At 44.7% G+C, this 21,331-nt stretch overlaps 1 protein-coding gene across 1 annotated transcript in view; it reads left to right on the forward strand.

Moving 5' to 3' along the window:
* The window catches only part of MSRA (methionine sulfoxide reductase A), a 687,752-nt gene that overhangs the window by 387,746 nt on the left and 278,675 nt on the right, over window positions 1-21,331 (forward strand). The window contains 1 exon segment of the mRNA XM_068143212.1: window positions 3,139-3,245. Within this exon segment, the coding sequence (XP_067999313.1) occupies window positions 3,139-3,245 (107 nt within the window).

The following is a 21,331-nucleotide window of genomic DNA, read 5'->3' on the forward strand; positions in this document are numbered from 1 at the left end:
ATTATTGGTCCAACTACTAATGACACAACGAGGTTGTTGATGCAGGTGCATGTCCTGTTGTCCCAAGATAACTGTCCATGTTTATAGCTACCAGTGCCTTGTTTTAGTTACATGCTGCAGGCACAGCACTGTTTTGCTCCACTGCTAGCTGGCTCTGCATTTATGCTGAGCATGGCCTACCATCATGTCAGGCTCTAGGCCTGCACTGCCAGATTGCTCACACTGCTCGTCGCTGGCATTGCCACAATATAGTATTTCTTTCGCTTCTCTGGCTGAGTTAGCTGTGTTTTTTTTTCCTCTTTGTGGGGGTGAGAAGGCTAGGCCTTCTCTCTCAACCCACTACACTTGGAGAGTAAAAGAAGGGTGAAAGTATCATGCTTTAATGAGTAATATTATTTTAATGAGTAGTGTAATGTTGATAGCATCTTTTTATTCCCATTATCACAGGCTCTTTCTCTACCCTCTGCCCTTTGCTAGGGGCATATCAGGACTTAACAGTTTATTTTCCATTTCATCTCCATAGTCCTGATAGCTGATGGTAATCTTCAAAGGGACTTCTTTAGTCTGGTGGAAGTCAAAAGACAAATCCCCACAATTTCCAATTTGTCTTGGGTTGCAGGCATTTGGGAGGAGTCTGCTTCTTTGAGTCTGCTTCAGAAACTCCTGCTTTTTCACTGACACAGGTTAATCTACAACACCAGAGAAACCCCAAATTAGCACAATTTATTGCAGCAAAGCAAAAAGTTCTGTTCTGGAATACAAGCCTTGGGAACAAAGCATGAAAGATAGTCACTGCAAAACTGCATCTGCAGTTAAAAACCTGCACTTTCAGATCATTCTTAATGCTAAAACTCCTCTCCTCTTTGCTGTTGTTTGACTTGATGGAAAAATCCAGAGCAAAGCTGGCTTGCAGGGAAAGAGAATGGGTAGTGACGAGAGGCAGCAAGGCCTTTGGCCAGCATCACTGCCTAGGATTGCACAATGCCAAACTATATCCAGGCAAGTCACTTAAGGGGACAGTAATCTTCCTTCTGCTCTGGCCTGTTATTTTATTGTTTTGTAGGTAGAATCCATCTCCTGTTTCAGAAGTTCATACATAAGAAGCTTCGTGCAACTAGGCTTTTGAAGGGATTACAGATATCAGCAGTGAAGGGGATGCTCCTTGTGCCAAAGCTGATAATTTATGACACGATTTTAAGAAGTTTCTGAGTATGTGTAACTAAGGCTTTGCTTTCACAATGTTACATATAAACAGTATTATATCCTTTAGCTATCCATGTTATCCACATGTAGGTTGCAAATAGAATTCAGTAGATATTACACATCACAGAATCACAGAATGTTAGGAGTTTCAAGGGCCCTTGAAAGATAATCTAGTCCAACCCTCATGCCAGAGCAAGATCACCTAGAGTAGGTCACACTGGAATTCATCCAGTCTGGTCTTGAATATTTCAGAGAGGAGATATTCAACCCCCCTGGGCAGCCTGTTCCAGTGTTCTGTCACCCTCAGTGAAGAAAATTTTCCTCCTGTTTCCATAGAACTTTCTATGCCTCAACTTCCACCCATTGCCCCTTGTCCTGTCACTGGGCATCACTGAGAAGACCCTGGCTCCATCCTCTTGGCACTCACCCTTTATATAATAATGATGTCACCCCTCAGTCTCGTCTTCTCCAGGCTGGTTCTTAGTTTTCTCTCCCTCAGCTGGGTATTTTTTTTTCCACTTCTCCCCAACTCAAAAAGAAAAAAAAAAGAAAAGCAGGGGAAAAAGGGTGAAAGAGTTGCTATTCTGTAGCAGTACTAACATAGCCAGACTTTCTCCAAACCTGTTCATTAGTTTATATATTGAAGTCCTCTTTGGACTTTAGATCCGAGAGCTTCTTGAGGGTTATTCCATTTTTCCAAAGCTAGTAGTGGTAGGGATTGATATCTTCAGAGGCAGTTCAGCAATACATGCATAATCGTCTTTTGGCAAATCATTGTTCTGTGGATGGAGGAGAGCAGCTAGTTATCTCCAACGGTATTTTGAATCTTCGAATCATAGAATAGAATCATAGAATCAATAAGGTTGGAAAACACCTCAGAGATCATCAAGTCCAACCTATCACCCAACACCTCATGCCTACTAGACCATGGCACCAAGTGCCACGTCCAATCCCTTTTTGAACACCTCCAGGGATGGTGACTCCACCACCTCCCTGAGCACCACATTCCAGTGGCCAATTACTCTTTCTGTGAAGAACTTTCTCCTCACCTTGATCCTAAACCTTCCCTGGTGCAGCTTGAGACTGTGACCTCTTATTCTGGTGATGGTTGTCTGGGAAAAGAGAACAACCCCCACCTTGCTACAACCTCTGTTCAGGTAGTTGTAGACAGCAAGAAGGTCTCCCCTGAGCCTCCTCTTCTCCAGGCTAAACAACCCCAGCTCCCTTAGCCTCTCCTCACAGGGCTTGTGCTCGAGGACTCTCCCCAGCCTCGTTGCCCTTCTCTGGACACGTTCAAGAGTCTCAATGTCCTTCTTAAATTGAGGGGCCCAGAACTGGACACAGTACTCAAGGTGTGGCCTAACCAGTGCTGAGTACGGGGTCAGAATGTCACATTAATGATCTCAAAGGTCTCTTCCAACCTGGTTAATTCTAATTCTAATTCTAATTCTAATTCTAATTCTAATTCTAATTCTAATTAAAATTATAATTATAATTATAATTCTGTTTCTAATTAAGATGTACTTCTCCAGTGTGAGAGAATTTTTAAACACTTGGTAAAATCAGCCTTTTTTTTTGGTAGCCATTTGCTTGGTTCAAAGTAAATATTTTAAATGTATCTTAATTACAGTAACTGCAGCTTGATTATTTAAGGTTTCACATCTGTATTTGTCTACTATGTGATGTACTAAATGTTAAAATGCTCACATTTAATTTGCATGCCTTTCAAAAGGAGATATCAGAGTTGAATGTCTTCAGGACTATTTAAACAAAGATTTGGACTTCCTAAGAATACCTGCTGAGTATGCACATAAGAGACCATGCTAATCCAGGTGTATGGAATGTCCTAAATCTTGATCTGTCAAACTTATGCTTACAACCCAGTCAGGCAGGGAGGGTGATCTTCATGGTGTGCTGTATCTTCTCCCTCCCCAGGAATGCGGCAGGGCAATGACTGTGGCACACAGTATCGCTCAGCCATCTACACGTTTTCTCAGGAGCAGATGGAAGCTGCCTAGAGATCTAAGGAAGAATATCAAAAGGTAACACTGGGCAGGGTGTGGAATTGCTTTGCATGTGGGAGAAGGTCAAAGACATCGTCAATTAGCACAAAATCACTTCTTAGGCTATGCATTTCCTCCAGAATCACGTTGGAGCACCTCATTCCATCACTGAACTTGCGCCAGATTTGCATTACACTCCAACTCATGTGAAGTGATTTTTGTTGTGTGTGAGTCATTTTGTAGCTACTCAGAAAGAAAAACAGTTATTGTACAGAGATAGTTTGAATCTCTTCTAGAGATTTTTTTAATGTGTGTGCACCAGAGCAAAAGTCTGTGATCTTAAAGTTATTCAAGTGTATCTGGACCCCAGACTCTGAAGTGAGTAGCCAAAATCTCAGACCAGGTGTTCTGGAACACTGGGGGAACGTCCTGAACAATATTTGAGTTTAGTAATGAAAGATCACCCACCTGCTGCTTATAAGATGCTTCTACCAAGCCATTCCATAAATGTTTTAAATATGATGGCCCACGATTTAGTAAGACTATTTGTTTTCACACTAGGCTTTGTGTGAGACAAGGCCAACCATTTCCTATTCTAGAAACCATCCTGTTTTTCAGTGAAGATGGATTCTGTCTCTCCCCTGTCACATAAGCTGTTATTTAACTAAAGGCAGAGGGATTAGTGTCCTATGGCGTCACTGCATTGTAATGGATGTCTGATCTGCCTATGGTCTTGTTCAATGCAAGATCTTGATTCTGCAGCAGAGATTTAAAATTTTTTTTAAGATATATGAAGTAGATGACTTGCCTAGGACACCAGGGCACTAAACAGAGTAACTAGAGAAGGGCCACGAGGATGATTGGAGGGCTGGAGCACCTCTCCTATGAGGACAGACTGAAGGAGTTGGGGCTGTTCAGTCTGGAGAAGAGAAGGCTCCGAGGTGACCTTATTGTGACCTTCCAGTATCTGAAGGGGGCCTACAAGAAGGCTGGGGAAAGACTTCTCAGGGTCTCAGGTAGTGATAGGACTAGGGGGAATGGAATGAAGCTGGAGGCGGGGAGATTCAGGCTGGAGGTGAGGAGGAGGTTCTTCACCATGAGAGTGGTGAAGCACTGGAATGGATTGTTCAGGAAGGTGGTTGAGGCCCCGTCCCTGGAGGTGTTTAAGACCAGGCTGGATGAGGCTCCGGCCAGCCTGATCTAGTGTGAAGTGTCCCTGCCCATGGCAGGGGGGTTGGAACTAGGTGATCCTTGTGGTCCCTTCCAACCCTGACTGATTCTATGATTCTATTCTATTAAGTAATACTAAAAGAATATCACCTTTCCTGCATTCAGTGACTTCAATAAAGTATGAAATTGAAAATCCGGGGAGTTTGGTGATTGTCTGATATTAAAGGTAAGGAACTGTGTTTTGAAGAGCGAGGGTCTATCAATCAGAGGCATGTACCAAGGTCTGAAAAGGAGGTGCATGTGCTGAAGTCTTTTGTGTCAGTTTGGTTTCATAAATGTGTGTGACAATGTGTGCTGAGCTGTGTCTGCCCTTGTAGGGCTGGTTCCTACATACGGTTGGCATTACTTAACATGCAAAGAGATGCTCTGTATTGCAAGCAACTAATTTGCAAGTTGTTCCTAGCAGTGTATTAACTGTGCACATAAATTAAGTATTCAGGGACATAGATTTTTCTCCTGAGTAGCTGACCACACGGGGATAATTCAGTCTTGCAGGTGTTTATCTTTGTTAAGAGAGCAGTTTCTGCAGGTTCAGTCTTTGTATTTATCCTGCAGAGCTGCTTTCTGCTCATCGTTTATCTTAGATTGTTTTTGATCCTTTTTGTTATCATCCTCTGACCAATAACACATTGTAAATCTTACAGCTTTTGGTTTGCTTTTCCAGCTTTACTAATCTCTGCTGTTATTGGTCATTAAATTAATGCTGCCTTGAAAGCAAAATTACTATGTAGGAGATTGCAGTATGATATTACAGAAATTTCATCATCAAATAGATTTTCTTAATGGCATGATTTAAAATTTACCTACTTTGAAGTCTGTCACCTTTGAAAAGTGTGGATAATTAGTACATTTATATAACGAGGCACAACTCTGTAAGTGGACAGATGGGCAGAGTCCAATGGGATGGCTTTCAACAAGTCCAAGTGCCGAGTGCTGCACTTTGGCTACGGCAATCCCATGCAGAGCTATAGGCTGGGGTCGGACTGGCTGGAGAGCTCCCAAACAGAGAGGGACCTGGGTGTGCTGATCGACAGCCACCTGAATATGAACCAGCAGTGTGCCCAGGTGGCCAGGAGGGCCAATAGCATCCTGGCCTGCATTAGGAATAGTGTGGCCAGCAGGAGCAGGGAGGTCATAGTGCCCCTGTACTCTGCTCTGGTTAGGCCGCACCTTGAGTACTGTGTCCAGTTCTGGGCTCCTCAGTTTAAGAAGGACATTGAAACACTTGAGCGTGTCCAGAGAAGGGCAACAAGGCTGGTGAGAGGCCTTGAACACAAGCCCTATGAGGAGAGGCTGAGGGAGCTGGGATTGTTTAGCCTGCAGAAGAGGAGGCTCAGGGGTGACCTCATTGCCCTCTACAACTACCTGAAAGGTGGTTGTAGCCAGGAGGGGGTTGGCCTCTTCTCCCAGGCAACCAGCACCAGAACAAGGGGACACAGTCTCAAGCTGCGCCAGGGGAGGTTCAGACTCGAGGTGAGGAGAAAGTTCTTCACCGAGCGAGTCATTCGGCATTGGAACCGGTTGCCCAGGGAGGTGGTTGAGTCATCGACCCTGGAGGCGTTCAAGGGGAGATTGGACATGGCACTTGGTGCCATGGTCTAGTCATGGGGTCTGTGTTGATAGGTTGGACTCGATGATCCTCGAGGTCCTTTCCAACCTAAGTGATACTGTGATACTGTGACGTGATCAAATGCAGAGTTTGGTTTTGCACTTGAAACAGGAGGAAGGAAGGGACTGTGTCACCAGCTAAGGAAACACAGCAAATATGTGCTGAAATTCCTAGCGGATGTGTGGTTCCTATGTATTATTCACAACAATATCTAAAATATTATCTACTGTGGTGCTGCAGTAGCAGTAGAATGATTGTATGGGAAATGTGCTGAGCAAACAGTATGCTGAGGAATCCCTTTTCATAGTAAATGTTTTGCATGACATTATTTGAATGCTAATGTAATACAACCACTCTCCTTATTATTGCAGTAATTTAAACTATAACCCAGGCTCTTCTGGCAGTGACAGATGCATATCTATGCACCTGATGACAGATAACATGTGGAGATGACATAATACTTGATTTTTCCATGCTAAGCAGTGGTGCATACACCAAACTGCAGAGCAACTAGCAAATATTAGAAGTACAATAACTGCAGTCAGTATGGAAGAGTGACTCTAGAGATTTTTGGCACAGCAAATGAATAACAAAATAAATTTAGTTGAGCGGTTTCTTCACTAAATAATTGTGCATGTGCACTTGAATGACTTTCATAGCTGAGAACCTGGAAGAGAGCTAAGAATGGCCTCCAAACAGAAAATGATGTGTATGCTAGATGGCATTTTTTCATTAAGACAGGTAGAGTGATTAACTTAATGAAAACATTTTTGTTTGCTGAACATAGAATCATAGGATAGAATCATAGAATCATATGATATGATCATATAGGTTAGCAAAGACCTTTACAATTAGTAAGACCAAACATTAACCCAGCACTACCTGCCCCACCAATAAACCATGTCCCTCAGTACACATCTACACAGCTTCTACATCCCTCCAGGCATAGTGAATCTACCATTTCCCTGGACAACCTGTTTCAGGGTGAAGAAGTTTTTCTTAATGTCTAACCTAAACCTCCCATGGAACAACTTGAGGCCATGAAGCAACCAACCCCCACCTCTCTACAACCTCTTTTCAAATAGTTGGAGAGAGCAAGAAGTTGCAGAGTGCCTCCTTTTCTACAGGCTGAACAACCCCAATTCCCTTAGCTGCTGCTCACAAGACTTGTGCTCTAGAACCTTCACCAGCTTCATTGTCCTTCTTTGGACACTTTCCAGCACCTCAGTGTCCTTCTTGCAGTGAGGGACCCAAAGCTGAACCCAGTATTGGAGATGTGGCCTCATCAATGACAAGTACAGGAGGACATCACCTTGCTAGTCCTGCTGGCCACACTTGCTGATCCAAGCCAGAAATCATCCAGTTCCAAGTTTTTTTATCATGATTTCCTGCCTCCAAGACAAGCTTGCCTGAAGTACTAGCTCTTCTCTAGAAATCAGACAGCCATGCTCAGCTCTGTCTATGAGTATGAGCTGAGAGGAGCAGATTAGTAGAACAAAGCAGGAGGACCCAGAACATGCAACAAGAACAAATTTTATGAGAGTTTGCCTTTCAGTAGCTAGTAGCTAGTAATCCTCTGAATTACATACCACTAGTATGTGGAAGTGAGTAGTGCATTGATGGTTTAGCTCAATCAAATGCAATTGGGTCGATCCATCCCAAGACCACTTTGTGATGTGAACCAAAGCATGATGATGATGATATTTGTTACAAAAATCACAATTCTCCAAACAGAAATGCTAATTGAGCTCAGATCTTTATAGTTATGATATGCTTAAGCAGATAATCATGTAGCTATGTGCACCATATCCCTAGGTCCCAAAAGTGTTCAAGTGAAAATCATAGTTGTGTAATCGTAGAATGTTTTGTGTTGGACCTCACAAGGTTCACATGAGCCCACTTTCCAAGCTTGTCTGGGCCTTCCTGGGTGGATCTTGTCCCTCAGGCATGTTAATGCACCACTCAACTTGGTGTCATTGGCAAACTTGCTGAGTATGCACTCAGCCCCACTGTGCATGTTGATGAAGATATCAAACACCACTGGTCCCAGTACAGACCCCTGAGGGATACTATTTGTCACTGATGTCGATCTGGACTTTGAGCCACTGACCTCTGGGTGTGACCATCCAACTGATTCCTCATCTACAAATCAAGGCCTAGTATCCTGCAGGGTTACATCTATTTAAAGTTGTGAAACTTCTTGCTGATTCATGCAGCTGTTTTAACAGCTGAGAAATGCTGATACAGCAATGAATATGCATCAAGCCAGGCATCCTTAGCTGTTGATGAAGCTCAATCCATGTAGCCAGAATCAGCTAGTGGTAATATATAGTTAGAATAGAATAGAATAGAATGGAATGGAATGGAATGGAATGGAATGGAATAGAATAGAATAGAATAGAATAGAATAGAATAGAATAGAATAGAATAGAATAGAATAGAATAGAATAGAATAAACCAGGTTGGAAGAGACCTTCAAGATCATCGCGTCCAACCTATCATCCAACACCACCTAATCAACTAACCCATGCAACCAAGCACCCTGTCAAGTCTCCTCATGAACACCTCCAGTGATGGCAACTCCACCACCTCCCCAGGCAGCCCATTCCAATGGGAAATCACTCTGTCTGTGTAAAACTTCCTCCTGACCTCCCCTGGTGCAGCCTGAGACTGTGTCCTCTTGTTCTGGTGCTGGCTGCCTGGGAGAAGAGACCAACATCTGCCTGTCTACAACCCCCCTTCAGGTAGTTGTAGACAGCAATAAGGTCACCCCTGAGCCTCTTCTTCTCCAGGCTAAGCAGTCCCAGCTCCCTCAGCCTCTCCTCATAGGGCTTGTGTTCCAAGCCCCCCACCAACTTTGTTGCCCTTCTCTGGACTCGTTCCAGCAAGTCAACATCCTTCCTAAACTGAGAGGCCCAGAACTGGACACAGTACTCGAGGTGTGGCCTAACCAGTGCAGTATACAGGGGCAGAATGACCTCCCTGCTCCTGCTGGCCACATTGTTCTTGATGCAGGCCAAGATGCCATTGGCCCTCCTGGCCGCCTGGGCACACTGCAGGCTCATGTTCAGCCTACCATCAACCAGCACCCCCAGGTCCCTCTCTGCCTGGCTGCTCTCCAGCCACTCTGACTCTAGCCTGTAGCACTGCACAGGGTTGTTGCGGCCAATGTGCAGAACCCGGCACTTGGATGTGTTAAATCTCATGCCGTTGGACTTTGCCCATCTGTCCAGCCTGTCGAGGTCTCTCTGCAGAGCCTTTCTACCCTCCAGCAGATCAACTCCTGCCCCCAGCTTGGTGTCATCAGCAAATTTACTGATGATGGACTCAATGCCCTCATCCAGATCATCAATAAAGATGTTAAAGAGGATTGTGCTGCTGGTAAACACAATGGAAGTCTAATCAGAAAAGCATAAAATGAGGACCATGACTTGATGAAAATACTTTGAATGAGCTGTTCATTCAGTTTTGCCTGAAGCTGAAGTTTTCTTAATACAGTTGAAACTGAGGTTACTCAATTTTTCTGGCAGTTGCTAGGCTGGATTTGGTTTTCAGTTGACTTATCTACACAATAAGCCAAATAGTGAAATCAGGGTGAAAGAAAGCTTGTGAGGTTTGTTTGGTTGGTTTGGTTCAGTTTGTTTTGTTTTGTGGGGGTTTTGTTTGTTTGTTTGTTCTTGAATCAGAGGCCTGACTTTGTTTTGTCAAGCACTGACTCTGGGTTTTCAGATATAGAGTCCCTCCCTACCACCTTTGGCTTATATTAAAGTAGCATCTCAAAAATTCCAGCATCTCTGTATCCTCATAGAATTGTGGGATCACAGACTGGTTTGGGATGGAAGGGACTTTTAAAGGTCATCTAGCCCAGCTTCCCAGCAGTGAGCAGGAACATCTTCAACTAGGTCAAGTTGCTCAGAGTTCCATCTATCCTAACCTGGAATAGTTCTAGGGATGGGGCATTTACCCCCTCTGTGGGCAACCTGGCCCAGGGTCTCACCAGCCTCACTGTAAACAATTTCTTCCATGTATTTAGTCTAAATCTCATCTCTTTTAGTGTAAAATTACTACTTTTTGTCCTATCACAATAGACTTGGCTAGAAGTACTGTCCCCATCTTTCTTACAGGCCCCTTTAAGTATTGAAAGGCTACAATGAAGCCTTCTTGGACACTTTTCTTCTCCGGGTTGAACCCTGGTGAACTCTGAATGAGAAAGGTGTTATAGGACACATGGAGCAGTACTGACAATGAACAGCATTATGCAAAATTCAGGTCTGTTATTTCGTTACAAAAGCAAATATTTAGCAGGAGAAGATTCTTCTACAAGACTACTAAAGGGCCTCTCTGTGAATAATTATGAATGAACGGAGTAAGTAGTAAGATCCTGATTTGTTATAACCAAGAGAAGCTTACAACTTACAGTTGTTATCTGGAGAGTGTAATAAGGACTCCATGAGACGAGAATATAGAAATCTTGAGACTGTGTAAAGACATTAGTAATGTGGCATTTACTGAACTCCAGAGACTGGACTTTAGTTTTTGACTGAAGATACAGGAAATGTGGATTAGGCAGAAAAGTAACTTTTTTTTTGGCTGGACACAGCTTTTTGAGAAGTAGTGTAATCCCGGGTTTAAGGATTTCAACTATAAGGCTGTGTGACCGTTTGAGGCTGTCCCCTTAAGAAAGGCAATATGGTGGTCGGAAGTTGGTAAACTAAAAAGAAGGATCTAAACTAATTTCATTGGTAGATTGGGAGGAAGCACCTTCTGAACTGGGAGTGCAGGAGGGTATCCTGGGCATTCCAGCACTTTTCTATCAGTCTTTCTTCCGCTCCTCCTTTGGGCAGCACCTCGCTGTGTCTGGGCTTTCGGCCAAGGCTTGACCTTGAAACTGATAAACTGCAAGGCCTGTATTAACTGCTTTCCAATTAACACATAACTGCTTCTAACTTTCTCCTCTTTCCTCTCTTTCTAACCCGCACTGGGAAAAGGGGGAGAGAGGGGGGAAGCGGAGGTGGGGAACCCCCTCAGCAGAGGGGGGAACTCTCATTTCTGTGCTACTTTATTGTATATCTTTGTATATATTGTAAATATTGTAAATTCTGTAAATTCCCCTGCGTTTCCCTGCTTTGTAAATATACAGCACCCATTGCTTTGCTAATTCAGCTGTGAGTTTTTTTTTCCTTTTCCTTCAATTTTTCCTTCCCTTTACTTTACAGGGGGGAGGGAGGAGGCTTTTTGGCCTTACCCTTCCAACCCCTAGACAGGCTGTAATCTTGGAAAGTTTCTCTGCAGCAGTAGATTTTGATGCTGATCAAAATCCTCTCTGAAATCTAAAGCAGCTGATCAACAGATTGAGAAAACAAATAAAATTAAAAATCACTTCACCAAAGCCAAAACTGCTGTGGTGGGTTTGAGAGAGAAGGCCCTGCCTCCTCTCCCCCACAAAGAGGAAGAAAAAAAACCCACAGCTAGCCAGCCGGAGAAGCAAAGGAAAAAAAAATGCTATATTTTAGAAGCAATTTTGGAAAATGCAGGATATGTAAACAATTTACAGTATTTACAACATATATACAGAAATATACGGCAAAGTAAAAAAAAAAACAATAACACAGGAATGAAATTCCCTCCTCTGGAGGAGAGTTCCCCCCCTGTACCCCCTTCTCTCCCCTTTTTCCCCAAAGAGGGTTAGAAAGAGAGAAAAAGAGCAGTTATTAATTAAAGCAGAGTGTTAGTCGGCCTTATCTGTTCAGGGTCACTCTGGCAGGGAGCCCAGAAGCAGACAAGCTGAAAAAGGAAAAGGAAAGGAGCGAACTGAGAGGAAAATCCCAGCTGCGCCTAAATCTAAAACTGCATTCTACCAATCCAGTAATGAAATTAGTTTAGAGTATCTGATTGTTTTCGTTAATATTCCAAAACATTCAGCCATAGTGTCCCAGCACAGTCTCTTTCTTAAAGGCACAGCCTCAAACGGTCACAACTGCAAAGGAAAAAAAAAGAGAAAGAAGCGGCACTGATTGTTTGCTTTGGGGCCTTCAAATATGTTTAAGAAGCTCAGAAAGTATTGTAAGCAGAGGTGAAGGGATTCCATTTAAAAATTGAAGTCTAGCATAAATACAAATTATCCAGACAGTTGAAGCTAACTCTTTGCCCAATCTTAGAGTCTGGAGAACAGTCTCCTAGTGGAAACATTGGGACCTGTAAAACTGGAACACTGGTACAGGCTGCTTAGAGAGGCAGTGGAGTCTTCTCTGGAGAGATTCCAAACCCATATGGATGCTAGCCTTGCTTGGTCTCTTCTCCCAGGCAACCTGTGACAGAAAAAGAGGACACAGTCTCAAGCTACGCCAGGGGAGGTTTAGGCTGGATGTTAGGAAGAAATTCTTCACAGCAAGAGAGATCAGCCACTGGAATGGGCTGCCCAGGGAGGTGATAGAGTCACCATCACTGGAGGTGTTTAAGAAGAGTGGATGGGGCGCTTGGTGCAAGTGGCAAATAGTGGCAAATGTACTCCAGCATGTATTAACAACTGTCATACCCTGATGAGATTGCTTCCTAACTGCTGTTAATTTTTGCTTCAGTAAAAATTTCCTTGAGGACCTAATTCAGCTCAGCCATAGAGATGGAAAACCAGAGCATCACCATTCACAGTATCACAGTATCACCAAGGTTGGAAGAGACCTCAAAGATCATCAAGTCCAACCTGTCGCCACAGACCTCATGACTAGACCATGGCACCAAGTGCCACATCCAGTCCCCTCTTGAACCCCTCCAGGGATGGTGACTCCACCACCTCCATGGGCAGCACATTCCAATGGCGAACGACTCTCTCAGTGAAGAACTTTCTCCTCACTTCAAGCCTAAACCTCCCCTGGAGCAGCTTGAGACTGTGTCCTCTCGTTCTGTTGCTGGTTGCCTGGGAGAAGAGACCAACCCCCTCCTGGCTACAACCTCCCTTCAGGTAGTTGTAGAGGGCAATGAGGTCAATGAGGGCTAAGCAACCCCAGCTCCCTCAGCTTCTCCTCATAGGGCTTGTGTTCCAAACCCCTCCCCAGCTTTGTTGCCCTTCTCTGGACACATTCCGGCAACTCAACATCTTTCCTAAACTGAGGGGCCCAGAACTGGACACAGGACTCAAGGTGTGGTCTAACCAGTGCAGTGTAGAGGGGCAGAATGACCTCCCTGCTCCTGCTAGCCACACTGTTCCTGATGCAGGCCAGGATGCCATTGGCCTTCTTGGTCACCTGGGCACACTGCTGGCTCATGTTTAGCCTAATATCAACCAGTACCCCCAGGTCCCTTTCTGCCTGGCTGCTCTCCAGCCACTCTGACCCCAGCCTATAGCACTAGGCACTTCAAGGCACAGTTCTTGCATTCCTCAAAGAATGCATACCAATGTATTTTTTTTTTTTATATGGAAAGTGCGAGATTTTCCCCAGTTATATTTCCCAGAAATGGCTAAACAATTATCCTAGAAAGTTGGGAAAATTAATTCCCTCCAGTAAAATTTATTCTGAAGAAAACTGAGAGGGGATCTTTTCAACTCTTGTCAATATCTAAAAGTCAAGAGGATGGGGCCAGACTCCCTTCAGTGGTGCCCAGAAACAGGGCAAAGGACAATGGGCACAGAATGAAACCTAAGAGGTTCCATCTCAACTAAAGAAAGTTTCCTGTGAGGGTGACAGAGCACTGGAACAGGCTGACCAGAGAGGCTGTAGAGTCTCCATCTCTGGAGAGATTCCAAACCTACCTGGCCACAATCCTGGGCAACCTGCTGTGGGTCACCCTGCTTTAGCAGTCGGGTGTTGGACAAGATCATCTTCAGACGTCCCTTCCAACCCTCACCAGCCTGTCATTCTGTGACATTTCACAGCTCATTAGAGGTTGGAAGGGACCTCCAGAGATCTCAGCCCGAAAGGTAGTAAAGTTTCATGGAGCTTAAAGCACCCGAAGAAAAATTTCAGGAAAAGGAGTGAGAAAATCACAGTAAGGAATTTTAGCATCCCTCCTCCTTTTGTACATATACACCAAATGTGCACTTCTGATCTCATCTCCTTTGTTTTATTCCCTGTAATGTTTTTTTTTTATTTTTTATCTCAATCAGCTAATTATATCTCAGATGATTATTTTTTATCTAACTCTCCTTGCCATTATGTATACGTGGTGCCTATTTAATGAGTTGGAAATCCCAAGAAATAAATGTGTCTGTTATCCCATGATAAATTTTTGCAGGAAAAACCTTTCAGTACGGAATTAGAGGATTTGCTCGGGCTGGAGAACCTGTTTTGTTCCATTGCCCTCTAGTGGGCTCGCAGAATGTGTGCAGAGCCATTAAATGCGGCAGCTTCTTTGCCTTCCTCTTTGTGTTCAACACAAACCATCGAGGTTCTTGTCATGTGGACGTCCTAAAGTTGTGTGTCCACATTTATGTAAATCACAGAGCACTGTTCTATATATTGGATAAAGAAGAAGAATTCATAGTGTTTTTTTTAAGTAATGACAACAGGGAGTTCTGTGGGGCTCCTGCTTTGCTATGGAAATGAGGAAAATGTCCATTACTTGTATGAACATCATTCATCAAGTGAATTTTGGGAGGGACACTCATGTATGATGGTCCATCATTTCAACAGACACCATCTAGAGAGGTAGGCACCATTTTTTAGGCATCATTTGCTGGTGCTGTTGCTGTGTATAATTGTGAATTCATCACAGAGTCCCTGCAGGAGGGCTTGGCAAATGTTTCATCCCATTAATTTGTAAATTATCCTTCCATCTCGGAGTGGAAATCTTCACTGTCATCCACGGGGGCTGGTCACTATGTTTGTGCAGGTCCATTTGCAGGTGCAGAGATGTTGAAGGCCTGTGAGTGTTCATGGTTTGGCATCTCAAACTTGCTGAGCATCTTAGAGCCACAAAAATACTCAAGTGTCTGTAAAGCTTCTGCTGTGAGGACAGGCTGAGAGTGTTGCAGTTGCTCAGCATGGAGAAGAGAGGTCCCTGGGAAGACCTTATTGCAGCCTTTCAATTCTTGAAGTGGGGCTATAAGAATGATGGGGACAATCTTTTTAGTGAAGCCTGTTGTGATGGGACAAGGGGTGATGCTTTTGAACTAAAAGAGGAGAGATTTAAACTAGGTGTAAGGGAAACACTTTTCATAATGAGGGTGGTGAAAGGCTGGCACAAGTTGCTCAGAGAGGTGGCAAATTCCCATTCTTGGAAATGTCCCATGTGAGATTGGATGGAGATGCTTACTGCAAGGGGAGTTGGACTAGGTGACCTTACAGGTCCTTTCCAACCCAAAGCATTCTATGATTCTGTGATCTTGAACCACATTGATAACCACAAAGCTGATGAATGCTTAGCACCTTTCAAAGTGAGCTCTTCACTGTTGTCACTCTCAGTACTTGACATTGGACAGACACCACAGAAATTGATGGGGTCTAATTCTCATTTTACAAACAGAGAAGTTTTGACTTTTCCCTCCATGGATATCAGTAAGGTGCATTAGGCAGAGTGAGTTACATATGTACAAGACATATGAAGGGAAGGAAGAAGGAAGACTAATACTTGTGTTGGAAAAAGATCATAGTATTAAGGATGACCTTTTTTGACTGAAGTAAAAGCCAATGAAACAAAACTTAAAGATATAAATTGCTTAATGGTAAGATCAGAGGAAATCAAACAGACTGGTTGCTACTATTTTTTACTTTGAGTTAAAATGCAGTGCATGACTCAATTGCAGCTTCTTAGTCTTATAAGTGGAGTGACTTGTTGCCATAAAATGCCTGTCTGATATATGTCGACTTTGTACAGTGCCATATTTCTGCACCATCCTGGCAGGAGAGGAAGGGCGAAAGCTTTACAGTGCATTGTGGAAATGGTAGCACAGTTCTGGCTCAGATAGTTGGTTCAGGTCAGGCACTAATTTAGAGTCATGAGAAAATCACAGCTATCATTAGAGAGTGGAACACAGGCAACTTGAGCACCTGTGTGCATTTATTTCTACATCCGTGTTTGTGGATGCGCATGGAGAGCGTAGGAAAAAAATATTGCAGCTCTGCACTTTGCTTCAAAAATGACTCACTCCCTCTGGTGGGAACATTTAATTCTGAATGTGTGATGTTGCTTTTCCTCCTCCTTCTCCTCTTGCATTGACTCGCCCCTTCACCACATCACATTCATCTTGCTTCGTGTGACATCTGCTCCATGTGCTGCAGAGTGGCGCTTTGGTTTCTATGGTAGCTGCTGTAGCCAGTGACCCATGGACCAGGTCGGGAGAAGAGGAAGAAAACCCCAAGGTGGCTAGATTCAGGTGCATGCCAGCCATTCACCCTCAGCTGATACACCAGGATGTGTTTGGAGAGGGTGTTCCAAGAATAGGTCACTCCTATGACCAGCAACTGCCAGGGCATCCACAGCTAGGAGCATTTGCTTTCCTCACCAGTATGAAGTGGTTGAAGGACAAGAGTCAAGTGGAGGGTGTGAAAAACAACAGAATCTGGATTTGGTTGAACTTCACTTTGTCTCCTCTTGCCTTGTTTAGGCCTCCAATTTTGCAGCAAACATTCCTCAGCTTCTGCCTTTCAGATGGTGAAAATGCAAATGCTAGACCTAAGATGTTACAATTGAGTGTCTATTTTTAACATAGTTTGTCATTAGAATTCCTGTGCCATTTTTTAAACAGAGAATAATGTCAGTTCACAGTCTACACCTGTAGCTGAGGTGTTTTATTTTGTTTATTTATTTTAAGCACAGTTCTTCTTTGATTTGTTCAGGCTCTTAACTCATTAAAAGAGGCCTGAATTCACATCCTGCCAAGTCACCACTAAACCGTGTCCCTCAGCACCACATCTACACATCTTTTAAATCCCTCTAGAGATTCCCACTGCCCTGTGAAGCCTGTTCCAGAGCTTGACAACTCTTTCATGGAAGAATTTTTTCTTAATGTCCAACCTTAACCTTCCCTGGTACAACTTGAAGGCCCTTTTCTCTTGTGCTATTGCTTGTTTCTTTGGAAAAGAGACCAAAATCCTCCTCAATACAAACTCCTTTCAATAGTTACAGAGTGATAAAGTCTCCCCTGAGCCTTCTTTTCTCCAGGTTAAACAACCCCAGTTTCAAGTGCTCCTTGTAATAGTTGTGCTCTAGACTCTTTAACTGCTTCCTTGCTCTTCTTTGGACATGCTCCAGCACCTCAATATTCTGATGACCACGCTATTTATGATACAAGCCAGAATGCTGCTAGCCTTCTTGCCCATCTAGGCACCCTGCTGGTTGTTGACCAACACCCCCAGATCCTTTTCCACCACCAGGAAGCTTTCCAGACACTCTTCCTCAGGCTTGCAGCCATGCAGGGAGGTTGTGTGATCCAAATGCAGGACCCAGCACTTGGCCTTGTTGAACTTCATAAGGTGGTCCTCAGCCCATTGATACAGTCTGTTCAGATCCCTCTGTAAAGTCTTTGATGCTTTTTAAACTGAACAAGAATCTGACTTGAACTCTTTGACTTGCACAGACAACACATTGGGCAGCTAAATTGCATACTGGCCTTCTAAAGGTAACTGCAGAAAAAAAGAAAAAAAAGTTAAATATCTCTAAAATCTGTTTAAGTTACCTGAGTCCTCTCCTCACTTACAGGGGGAACCTGCTGCACATGTCACCTGGTTTCTCTCAAATGACCAAGTATCCCATAACAGTTCTGTTCATTGCTGTAACTTCAGCTGTAATGATTTCTTTGGGAGCTGAGATGATTCCAAACTTTCCAGTATTTGGCCCTGAATGGTCATAGACCCTGTGGTCCACTTTGGAATGGTGGAATATGCTCATAGGAGAGGCCACTTCAGTAGTAGGGTGTAGCGTGAGCAGCTGTTTGGAGAAGGTTAAAATATGTTCCTGAAACGATGCTCGAAAAAAACTGATTTGGATTAATAAAGCTGCAGAGAATAGAACAGAACAGAACAGAACAGAACAGAACAGAACAGAATAGAATAGAATTAACCAGGTTGGAAAAGACCACTGAGATTGAGTACAACCTATCACCCAACACCATCTAATCAACTAAGCCATGGCACCAAGCACCCCATCCAGTCTCTTCCCAAACACCTCCAGTGGTGGTGACTCCACCACCTCCCTGGGCAGCACATTCCAATGGCAAATCACTCTTTCTATGAAGAACTTCTTTACAGTATCACAGTATCGCCAAGGTTGGAAGAGACCTCGAGGATCATCGAGTCCAACCCATCACCACAAACCTCATGACCAGACCATGGCACCAAGTGTCACATCCAATCTCCTCTTGAACACCTCCAGGGATGGTGTAGTGGGTTGACAGAGAAGGCCTAGCTTTCCCTCCCCCACAAAGAGGAAAAAAGAACCCACAGCTAACTCAGTTGGAGAAGCAAAAGGGATGCTATATTTACAAGCAATGTGAAAATGCAGTATTTACAATATTTACAATATAGATACAGAAATATACAGCAAGGAAGAAAAAAAATACAGGAACGAAATTCCTTCCTCCAGACAGAGGAGGGTACCCCCCCCCCCCCCATACACCCACTCTCTCCCCCTACCTCCCTTTTTTCCCAAAAAGGGTTAGAGAGAGAAAAAAGCTGTTATTAAGGAAGAATGGTTTTAGTAGGCCTCATGCGAATTAATGCAGGATTAGTGCTTATCTTATCCAAGGTCGCTCTGGCTAGGCGCCCAGAAGCAGGCAAGCTGGAAAAGGGAAAAGGAGAGGAACGAACTGAGAAAAAATTCCAACTGCACTAAAACTTAAAGCTGCGTTCTATCAATCTACCAATGAAATTCATTTAGACCTGTCTTTGTTTACAAAATATTCAGACCGAGTGGCCCAGCACTGTCCCTTTCTTAAAGGCACAGCCTCAAACGGTCACAGATGGTGACTCCACCACCTCCCCATGCAGCCCATTCCAATGACCAATGACTCTCTCGGTGAAGAACTTTCTCCTCACCTCAAGCCTAAACTTCCTGTAATGGTTTGAGCCTTAACTGAAAGTTAAAAGCTCAAATGGGGAAAAGGCTGAGAATCTCTTCCCCACTTCCCCCCCCCACCTCCTCCCTCCAAACAGGGAGAGGAGGGAAAAAAAAGGTAAGGAGCAAATCCACTAATCAACAATCTGGAGTCAGCTTGGAAGTAGAGAGGCAAATAATATTTTTTTTTCTTCAAATATATATATATATAGCAATAACAGGGAATAAGGTTCACAAGGGCAAGGAACAAGAATGGATGGGAGGGGAATAGGAAAAAAAAATAATACAAAACCAGTCTGTCTCTGAAGAGGCGCAGAGGCAGCAGGGAGAAGGATCAGGTCCGGCCACGTGGCTGAGGATCAGGGGAGCAGCTGCAGTAGCTCTCATCCAGCAGAGGCAGGAGCCGAAAGGGAGATCCAACAGCTATGAGGTCCTGCTTTTTATACCCTTGCTGGGCAGGGAGGGGGGAGTGGAACAGACTCAGCTTTCCCAGGGGGGAGGCACCCTTCAGGGAGTGTAAAGTACCCGCAAGCCCTCCACCCTGCTTTCTTCTTTTGTTTTCAGAAAAAGGTGTTAACCCACCACAATCCACCCCTCTGTTCCACTTCCTCTCTCCTGCCACAGCCCCTTCATGTGATTTTGACACATGGTATTTGAATCCTTGGTGCAAGTCTCTTGCTATCCCGGCTTGCTCTCTCCCAGGGCAGTCTCTCTCTCTGCTGATGGACACTGTAGGTGGTGCTTGAACTGGGCAGGCATGTGGAGAAGAATCAGGAATCAGTCTGTCTTTGAAAGGGAAAGGAAAAGGTCAGGAACAGTCTGTTGCTGTATGGACATAGGGAACAGTCCGTTGCTGTAGGGACATCAGGAACGGGTACAGGTGAGATGATGCTCTTTGGGTTGGTGTGCAGTGGGTACGTTGGGTCCTGGATGCTGGGCTGGTATTAAACTAGGATGGAGAAACTTAGAACAACTTATAACTATTCACATAATTACATTGATGAGGGTTGCCTCCTCTGAGTTCATCCTCTCTCAGCCAGAGTCACATTCCGCTGTGGGATACACTGAATGTCCCCAGTTTCTAACATAACCCAGTACGTGTGACCAGGCCCCTCAGCCGAGACCACCCCTCGGGTTGGTTTGCCCCCACCAGCAGCAGGAAAAACCCACACTGACTTCCCCAGCAGGTTCTTCTCAGCAATCACAGGAACTCCATCTCCATCCACTGTTTGCAGCAGGTCGGACTGGGCAGGACCAGCTCGGTTCACAGATCCTCTGCTGTTCACTAACCAAGTGGCTTGAGCTAGGTGCTTTTCCCAGTTCCTGAAGGTTCCACCCCCCATGGCTTTTAGGGTGGTCTTTAGCAAGCCATTGTAGCGCTCGACCTTCCCTGCAGCTGGTGCATGGTATGGGATGTGGTAAATCCACTCAATCCCATGTTCCTTTGCCCAGTCCCTTATGAGATGGTTCCTGAAGTGGGTTCCATTGTCTGATTCAATCCTCCCGGGGGTGCCGTGTCTCCACAGGATATGTCTCTCTAGGCCCAGGATGGTGTTGCGAGCAGTGGCATGAGGAACTGGATAGGTCTCCAGCCACCCTGTACTTGCCTCCACCATGGTCAGTACGTACTGCTTGCCACTGTGAGACCGAGGAAGGTTGATGTAGTCGATCTGCCAGGCCTCTCCATATTTATATTTCGACCATCTCCCCCCATACCACAGAGGCTTCATGCGCTTGGCCTGCTTGATGGCAGCACAGATGTCACACTCATGGATGACCTGTGAGATGGCCTCCATAGAGATGTCCACAGCTCTGTCCCGAGCCCACCGGTATGTGGCATCTCTCCCTTGGTGGCCAGAAGTGTCATGGGCCCAGCGAGCTAAGAACAGCTCACCCTTGTGTTCCCAGTCCAAGTCTATTTGGGAGATCTTAGCAGCCAGGTCTGCTTGGTGGTTGTGCTTGTGCTCCTCTGTGGCTCTGCTCTTGGGGATGTGTGCATCGATGTGCCGTACCTTGGTTGGCAGCCTGTCCAGGTGGGCGGCGATGTCTTGCCACAGGTCAGCGGCCCAAACAGGCTTCCCTTTTCTCTGCCACCCGTTCCTCCTCCATTCCTTCAGCCACCCCCACAAGGCGTTGGCTACCATCCAGGAGTCAGTGTAGAGGTACAGCACTGGCCAGTTCTCTCGTTCTGCTATATCCAGGGCCAGCTGGACAGCTTTTACCTCTGCGTACTGACTGGATTCACCTTCTCCATCCCTTGCTTCTGCCACTTGCCTTGTTGGGCTCCAGACAGCTGCCT

Source organism: Melanerpes formicivorus, unplaced genomic scaffold (genome assembly GCF_026170545.1).
Source record: "Melanerpes formicivorus ecotype bairdi unplaced genomic scaffold, bMelFor1.0.p_v2 SCAF_9, whole genome shotgun sequence".
Taxonomy (NCBI): Eukaryota; Metazoa; Chordata; class Aves; order Piciformes; family Picidae; genus Melanerpes; species Melanerpes formicivorus.